This window comes from Bos indicus x Bos taurus, chromosome 16 (assembly GCF_003369695.1).
Source record: "Bos indicus x Bos taurus breed Angus x Brahman F1 hybrid chromosome 16, Bos_hybrid_MaternalHap_v2.0, whole genome shotgun sequence".
In the NCBI taxonomy this organism is placed as follows: domain Eukaryota; kingdom Metazoa; phylum Chordata; class Mammalia; order Artiodactyla; family Bovidae; genus Bos; species Bos indicus x Bos taurus.
In genome coordinates, this window is record NC_040091.1 from 12,265,549 (window position 1) to 12,274,320 (window position 8,772).

The 8,772-nt window shown below is 35.9% G+C and overlaps 1 protein-coding gene across 3 annotated transcripts in view; it reads left to right on the forward strand.

Moving 5' to 3' along the window:
• Nucleotides 1-4,883, forward strand: part of UCHL5 (ubiquitin C-terminal hydrolase L5) — a 41,679-nt gene extending 36,796 nt beyond the window's left edge. For all 3 annotated transcript variants that reach the window (XM_027564415.1, XM_027564416.1, XM_027564417.1), the window contains one exon: nt 4,368-4,883. In XM_027564415.1, the coding sequence (XP_027420216.1) occupies nt 4,368-4,412 (45 nt within the window). In that variant the 3' untranslated portion in view covers nt 4,413-4,883. The remainder of the gene's footprint in view (nt 1-4,367) is intronic.
• The last annotated feature ends 3,889 nt before the right edge of the window (nt 4,884-8,772 follow it).

The window sequence follows — 8,772 nt, forward strand, 5'->3', positions numbered from 1 at the left end:
ATAGATCCTGAACATGCTATGTACTGTGCTTAGTTGCTCAGTTGTGTCCAATTCTTTGCAACCCCATGGACTGCAGCCATCCAAACTCCTCTGGCCATGGGGATTTTCCAGGCAAGAATATTGGAATGGGTTGCCATACCCTCCTCCAGGGTATCTTCCCAACCCAGAGATCAAACCCAGGTCTCCCACATTGCAGGCAGATTCTTTACTGTATGAGCCACCAGGGAAGCCTGAGGATACTGCAGTGGGTAGCTGATCCCTTTTCCAGGGGAACTTCCTGAACCGGGAATTGAACCATGGTCTCCTGGATTGCAGGCGGATTCTTTACCAGCTGAGCTACCAGGGAAGCCTGAATTACCAAGGAAGTCTGAAGCATATGTTCAGCCTATGAACATATGCTTCAGCTTTTAGCATTAGAAGTAAAATTGTTGCAGGAACACTGCTAAATCTTCTCTTTACCCATATAGATTTTTTTCTATTCATGTATCTCAAGGTAGTAAAAATCATAAAAGTCCAAAATGTGAAACTAATTTTTAAAGGTTTAGAAACAATTAGGGTACTGTAATCCTCAAGATTGCCTGATTAACTGAGTATCTAGATATTAATATTCTTTGTATGAAACACTGTGAAATATTTCTCTGTTGAAAATACTAGAATATAGACTGCTATGGCAAATTATATGATATATCAGGTATTAAATATAGATAAATATTATCAGGGACCAGACAAATACTTTAGAGAAATTTTAAACGTATGTATTTTGCTTTAAAATTGGTCCATGAGTAAACTTTTTTGTGCAACTTTAGGACCATTTTTATTTGACTTTAATGACAGTATATTTCCATAATTTTTTTAAAAGCACAGTTAAAACAGCTTTCCAACTTTTGCATTAGAACCATAATTCCTTGGTTCACATTGTATTGGACACAGGGTGGCAGTATATGAATGCCTAGTGTTAGTAGAATACTAACCCAGTCTGTTCTTCATTTGTATTTGTTTTACTGAAAGAGTAGTTACTGACTTTCTTGTTCTTTGACTAATAATACTGCACAGGCAATATTGAGATGTATTTATTTCTTATATATATGCACCATCTGTTACATGCATAGATTTTGAAGGGAATTCAGATTCAGTATTTGATTAAAGTTTTTGAGATGTTTTGATTATCCAACATTTATCTAACTGAAACTGTATTTGAGGCAGTCTGTTAAAGTCAACAGATGTACACATAAGACACATCTCTGTCTTAAGCAACCTAGTTGGGGAGAGGATAGGAATACATAATTATAGTACTGTGCTGTACAATATCATTCTGATAAGTGCCAGAATAAAGTCATGCAAGAGATTCTGGGGGAAGCGCAGGGTAGCTCCTAAATATTAACTTTATGCCATTTAAAATTTTACATCCTCAAATTTTTACATCTGTTGTTAGAATTAGATGCTTAATTTCTACCAGTGAATCAGCTTCTTTAGTACACAAATATATTTTTGTTCATCTTATTTTGAAAAAATCATATTGTATTGAAATATCAGTTTCTGCTGATAACTGTAAATGTTAAAAATTAAAAACAACAGATCAAGATTAAATTTTATAGTTATATACAATATAAAGATTTCAGCAGTGAAAATTACTTAATAAATAAGTAACACTTCTGAGAAAAAATTACATGCAGAGTTCAGAAATGGATTATTACATTGAAACCCATCCTTCTTCCCCACAATGCCAAGTGAAAGAAAAATTAGGGACGAAGTGTGGAAGGGGTGGAAGGAACCGAACAGGAAGGTGTGGCTACTTTTGGCGGTGTTGCTAAGAGCTAAAGCTGTCCAGGCTCCGATTTTTGAGAACAGCGGCATTTACTTACTGCCTGTGATGGCTTGGAAATATTTAAGCTGTGAAAATCTGTTAATTTTACAAAATAATAAAGAGCGCAGACTTTGATTCTCCCAAGGGCCTGTGCCTTTAATGAATTAGGTTAAGATCTTGCCTTATAAGTGTTCTTGTTCTATGAAGCTTCTATTCTTATCTGATTAGTTCATTGAATGTATGTTAAATAAAAACTGCTCAGGAGGTAATATAAAAATGTATAGTTATAAAATTTCTTGTGCCATACCTCAAATCTGTTCCTTAAAGTATGAAATAAAATCAGCAGATTAACGTTTCACTTGTGAAACTTTTACTGATTCAGATATACTTATAATTCTTTAAAAATTTTATCCCAACTTTTATATATGTTTCTGAATCATTTTCTATCTCAGGTTTTTAGCAACCACCAATACCTACCATAGTTTAAAATCATAGATTTTGTTACTGTGGGGGATTCAGAGCAACCTCACAGTATTGAATTTTGTCCAAATTTTACAAAGACATTATAATTCAATTGGTATTAAATAACTGATGTACAGAATTTACTTTTTCTAGCCCTTAATAGAGACAAGGTAGAACATAGTTGTTCACAATAATATCTATGTTAATACCTATGATTACAGAATTATCTGATTTGAGTCAACAATTTTTAATATCTCAATAGCACACTAAATAGAAGGAACATATTTCTGAACCGTGAACATTTTTTCGATGCTATTTTGAAATACAGTATTTTTTATTTTTCAATAAAGGCCAGAATACAAACTTTTGGTTTAAATCTCAGAAATGTTACTTATTATTAGCTGTTGCTTTTAGGCAAGTTATTTATTTTACTATAGAATCTATTTCCTCATGTAAAATTTGGGAATAATACTTAGTTCACATTATTGGGGATTAAATGAGATCTTTTTGGTCAAGGTATATAGTTATTTTTAACTTATTTAATTTACCTTTAGTTTTATCTGAATTATATATTTTAATACGTGAATGGGTACTCTACATGTCTTTGCTTATTTAATTATGTTGTAAAATTTGTTATTAACCAGTTAATTCATTCTTATTAATCTTAGTAAGGTACCTGTATATTCAGACATCATTAAGAAAAGAATTACACATTTTATTTCCCAGTTACATCAAAAATGGAATTGTGTTTTTATTATTTGGAAACAGAAAACTTCTTTGAGAAATCATATGCATCAAATTACAAATTATTCTTTTTAATTGAAAATGTTTACATATACAATTTAAAAAATATATGGTACATACAACGTATTTACTCTTTAATATATTGTAAGGCATAGCATTCAGTTTTGTCATACAGTTGTATAATAATTTTATCACCTAATGCAGAATAAAAAAAGATTATAGTTCTAATCAAGGAAGGTTTTTTCCTTAATTGTATAATATCAAGGGTTTAATTTACTTGATCCTTTCTGATTCAAGTGCCATAGTGTAAAGAGCATTACATTCTAGTCTTATAAAAGCTTGCTTCTCAAAGTGTCACCTGAGGGCCAGCAGAACTGGCATAACCTGAGAGTTTGTTAGAAATTTAGATCCTCAGGCATTTTATTGAGTCAGTCTGCATTTTGACACAGTTTCCAGGTTATTAGTTTGATAACACTTTTAGCTCTGGCCTCCTCAACTGCTGAAAAGTGAAATAGAATTACTGTGTTCAAGCTCTATACTTGTTAGGAGCTTCAAGTGAACAACTCTTGAAAATGTTTTTTGAGTCATATTAGTGAGGTTTATCCGGAGAAGGCAATGGCACCCCACTCCAGTACTCTTGCCTGGAAAATCCCATGGATGGAGGGGCCTGGTGGGCTGCAGTCCATGGGATCGCTAGGAGTCGGACACGACTGAGCAACTTCACTTTCACTTTTCACTTTCATGCATTGGAGAAGGAAATGGCAACCCACTCCAGTGTTCTTGCCTGGAGAATCCCAGGGACAGGGGAGCCTGGTGGGCTGCCATCTATGGGGTCGCACAGAGTCAGACATGACTGACGTGACTTAGCAGCAGTGAGGTTTATCAACATTCCGGGTATGTGATCCTTTAGTTAAGTTAAACTCACTTAAACTATTATGTTAAACTCATTTATTCAAATATGTAGAAATCAATATAGGATTTTTCTTATACTCAGTTTGTATGAGAAGTGGACACATACGTAAATATATTGTTGTGAAATAGTTATGAATGAATATGTCTTTATGGAATGAGTAAATTTTTTTCTTAAAATTATTACCATTATAATAATACATTTTCAACTTCGGGTAAGAAATAACCACAAACCAAATATGATCCTTTTTATTGAGGACAAAGAATCACTATGTAATTGTCCAGGAAGAGTTTGTTGTGAGTCTCAAGTTATAAAAGATAATATTTTAGACATCTTATAAACAATGTATCTCAAGCCTTTTAGCTTAGGAGTGTCCTCTTAGACACATTTTAATATGAACTGAAACATACTTTTAAGATGTTATTGTATGCTGTCTTTAATTTCTAGGCAAAAGAAAAGCAGAATGCAAAGAAAGCACAGGAAACCAAATGAAGAAGACGCTTTGGGATGTGCATACATTTCTGCTTCTGCACTTATCTTCATGGAAACCATTAAGTATAAAGAACCTTGAGCAACTTTCTCACTGACTCAGTGCACGTTTGGCAGTAGTACCAGTCTGTCTTGTCTTTAATGCATGGATCCATAAACTCTCCCTACCTGCATCATGTGCATGTGGTGCGTCCTAAATAAAAGCGGTGTTCAGAGCACTGGCCCAAATTCCATTATTTGACATTGGATCTGAGAACTCCTGTTGGTTCTTTGGATAGATAACTGCCATAATGAATGTAGAAAATGGACAAATGCTATTCTCTACCTGTAATTGTTCTAATTAATCTTTCATTCAATCTTCCAGCTCAGTTAAATGCTTAAAATTTATAAATGTCAGACCTTGATTAAACTGAATCTCTTTTCTTCTCATCATTAATGAAAAAAAATAAATATTTCTATCTTATAGTATCTTAAGTATTTTGAAGATTTAAAAATGATTTTATCTTCTATACCAATTATTTAAAAAAGCTTGATTTTTAAGCAGATCATTTGAAAAGAACAAAAGTATAATTTCTAGTGATTTTCATTGCTATGAGTAGAAAAAGTAATAAACATCCCAATTTTATTTTAGCAAACTTTTTTCAGTGTTTGGAATTATTTATGTATTGTAGAATTGTTTCAGGAAGGTGTATTATGCGTCAAAGCAAAATTTTAGATGAAGAGCAAATTATGAAATCTTCAAGATTTGGGGTGTTACTCAGTTTGGCAATGTTTTTTCAAGCTGTTAAGCTGTATCTTTATAAAAAATCAAAGGTTGATCAATTTTGGCTATTATCTGTTTTTTATAAGACAGGTGATGATGGTGATGGAAGATCCTTGTTTGCCAATTTGAACAAAATTAGTACAGCCCAGTAGTTTATAAGAGCCATCTATAGTTTGCCCACAATGGAATTTGCTATTTCTTTTTAGAGTTGCTTTGTTATTTTTTTATGAAATGATACTGTATTCTTGCTCTAAATCTTCTTTTTCAAGTTAAACCCTAAAGGAAATTTTATAAAACTTCTATTTATAAAGGAAATAATCTACTTTTTCTTTACTAGGTACATTTATAAAATTGATCCATGACTCTTTACTATTTTATTATGGAAAAATTTAAATACAAGTAGAGAGACTGTATGCATCCTCTAATTTGAGACATGAATTTTTTAAGGTTTTTTTTTGTGTTTGTTTTTTTTTTTTTTTCATTGCTGCAAAAAGCTTTGTTTCCATTTGGTCCAAGACTTGGAAGAGGGCCCCAGGGTGGTTAAAAAACTGCCTAGTGGCAGCAAAGAGGGGCTTTATGCAGAAGTCCTGACACCAGTGGAGCTTCTCAAAGGCCGCTGGGCTCCAGAGTCTCCTAACTGTGCTCAAGGGTGAGCCTCTCAAAGAGACACTCATCCAGTCCAGCCTGGGGACCTCCAGCCTGGGGAGGTTAGCCAGGCAGTGGCTTATCTTCTGGCTGTTTCACCCACTTGTCTAGGAAGCGGCTCTCCAGGAAGTTACAGAGGTGGGGGTCCACCCAGGCAGAACCCAGGGCAAGCAGACCCAAAAGGGCCTGGTTCACAGCGTCCTGGGTTTTGCACCATTCATCTTGGGATGGCTTCTGCACCTCATGAAACAGGATGTGGCCGCCCCAATTGTTTTGCACTCTTCAAGAGTCACTGGGTCCCTGGTGCTTCATCTTGGCCAATTTACAGAAAAAGTGGCCCACACCCTCCAGAACCACATTGTTGCGGTGGGAGTAGAAGCCCAGAGAGGTAAGTGTAAGAGACCTGCAGGTGCATGTTGACAGGTGGTGAACCATGGTCTCTCCATCAGTGAAATCGGATGAATCTGGGAACTCATGACTATTCCGGTAACAAGGAGTTCAGTTCAAAAAATAGAGTTGACTGGTTCCGGAGACTGAGTGGCTGATTCTGAGGGTTGAAACTGAATAAAAGCTTGGAGGGTGGTCGAAAGCTGGAGTTTGGGGGTGTCCCTAGGTCTGTTCTGTCCAAACACTGTTGAAATAAGAGACACATTCCCAAGTAGCCAAGTGCACTGCTTAAGGATTGGTTTTATGCTTACTATATTGTGGTATTTTTAAAATAATATGAGGAAACCTAGTGGGAAATTGAGTAGTAAAATTAATGAAATATTTTTCATACATAATTTCAATTAAAGGTCATAAAGAAAATTTTTTGTTTTTCGTTTGTTCATGAGTAAATACATTTTGCTTTGGATACAGTAGTGATTATGGAGTGTTTTCAAAACCATGATACAGTTTAAAAATGATTTCATAAGAATTACTTTAGGTTCATCTTGATCTATACATGTATCTCAACTTTATATATTTTGTAAAGCAATGCAAAGAGTATTATAGTAAGTATTATCCAGTGACCAAAGACAGTTGTTGACCAAAGCATTATTGTCGTTTAGTTGCTAAATTGTCCCTGACTCTGCAGCCTCATGGACTGTGGCCTGCCCTGCTCCTCTGTCCAGGGAATTCTCCAGGCAAGAGTACTGGAGTGGGTTACCATTTCCTTCTCCAGGGGATCTTCCCGACCCAGATTGAACCCACAGTCTCTTGCATTGGCAGGCAGATTCTTGACCACTTAGCCACCAAATCTGTATTTATAAGGTCACTTGAGTTTTGACAGAGATAGCAAAGTAATCCAACAGAGAAGGAAACTCTTTTCAACAAATGGAGCCAGAAAAGCTGAATATTCCCATGGAAAAGATAACCATGATCTCTCCTACCTCACAAAAATGAATTTGAGGTGAATCCCAGACCTACATGGAATAGCTAAAATGTAAAGCTTTTTATAACAAAACAACATGTGACTATCTTAGGTCACAGAAAGCAGTGACCATAAAAGATCTAAAATTAGTGTTCATGAAAATTAAAAACTTGTCATTGAAAGATTCTTTTAACAAAAGTAACTAGTATCAAGTGACATTTAAAAAAATGTGTCATAGAGAGTGAATTAAGTCAGAAAAAATATATTAATGCATTTATGTGGAATCTAGAAAAATGGTATGTTTCTGTCGCTCAGTCGTGTCCAACTGTTTTTGTGACCCCATGGACTACACCACGCCAGGCTTTGCTGTCCACCAACTCCCAGAGCTTGCTCAAACTCATATCCATAGAGTCGGTGATGCCATCCAACCATCTCATCCTTTGTTGTCCCGTTCTCCTCCTGCCTTCAGTCTTTCCCAATATCAGGGTCTTTACCAGTGAGTTAGTTCTTCGCATCAGGTGGCCAAAGTATTGGAGTTTCAGTTTCAGCATCAGTCCTTCCAAAGAAATTCCAGGGCTGATCTCCTTCAGAATGGACTGGTTGGATCTCCCTGAAGTCCAAGGGACTCTCAAGAGTCTTCTCCAACACCACAGTTCAAAAGCCTTGATTCAGCACTCAGCTTTCTTTATGGTCCAACTCTCACATCCATACATGACTACTGGAAAAACCATAGCTTTGACTAGATGGACCTTTGTTGGCAAAGTAATGTCTCTGCTTTTTAATATGCTTTCTAGGTTTGTCACAGCTTTTCTTCCAAGGAGCAAGCATCTTTTAATTTCATGGCTACAGTCACTGTGTACAGTGATTTTGGAGCCCCCCAAAATTAAGTCTCACTGTTTTTGTTGCTTCCCCATCTGTTTGCCATGAAGTAATGGGACCAGATGCCATGATCTTTGTTTTCTGAATGTTGAGTTTTAAGCCAGCTTTCTCTCTCTTCTCTTTCACTTTCATCAAGAAGCTCTTTAGTTCTTCACTTTGTTCCATAAGGGTGGTGCATCTGCATATCTGAGGTTATTTTATTTCTCTCGGCATCTTGGTTCCAGCTTGTGCGTCATTCAGCCCAACATTTCGCATGATGTATAGTCTTCATAGAAGTTAAATAAGCAGGGTGACAATATACAGCCTTGATGTACTCCTGTCCCAATTTGGAACCAGTCTGTTGTTCCATGTCCAGTTGTAACTGTTGCTTCTTGACCTGCATACAGATTTCTCAGGAGGCAGGTAGGGTGGCCTTATATTTCCATCTCTTTAAGAATTTTCCACAATTTATGTGATTCACACAGTCAAAGGCTTTGGCATAGTCAATAAAGCAGAAATAGATGTTTTTCTGGAACTCTTCTGCTTTTTCGATGATCCAGCAGATGTTGGCAATTTGATCTCTGGTTCCTCTGCCTTTTCTAAGTCTAGTTTGAACATCTGGAAGTTCATGGTTCATGTACTGTTGAAGCCTGGATTGGAGAATTTTGAGCATTACTTCGCTAGCGTGTGAGATGAGTACAATTTTGCAGTGGTTGAACATTCTTTTGCATTGCCTTTCCTTGGGA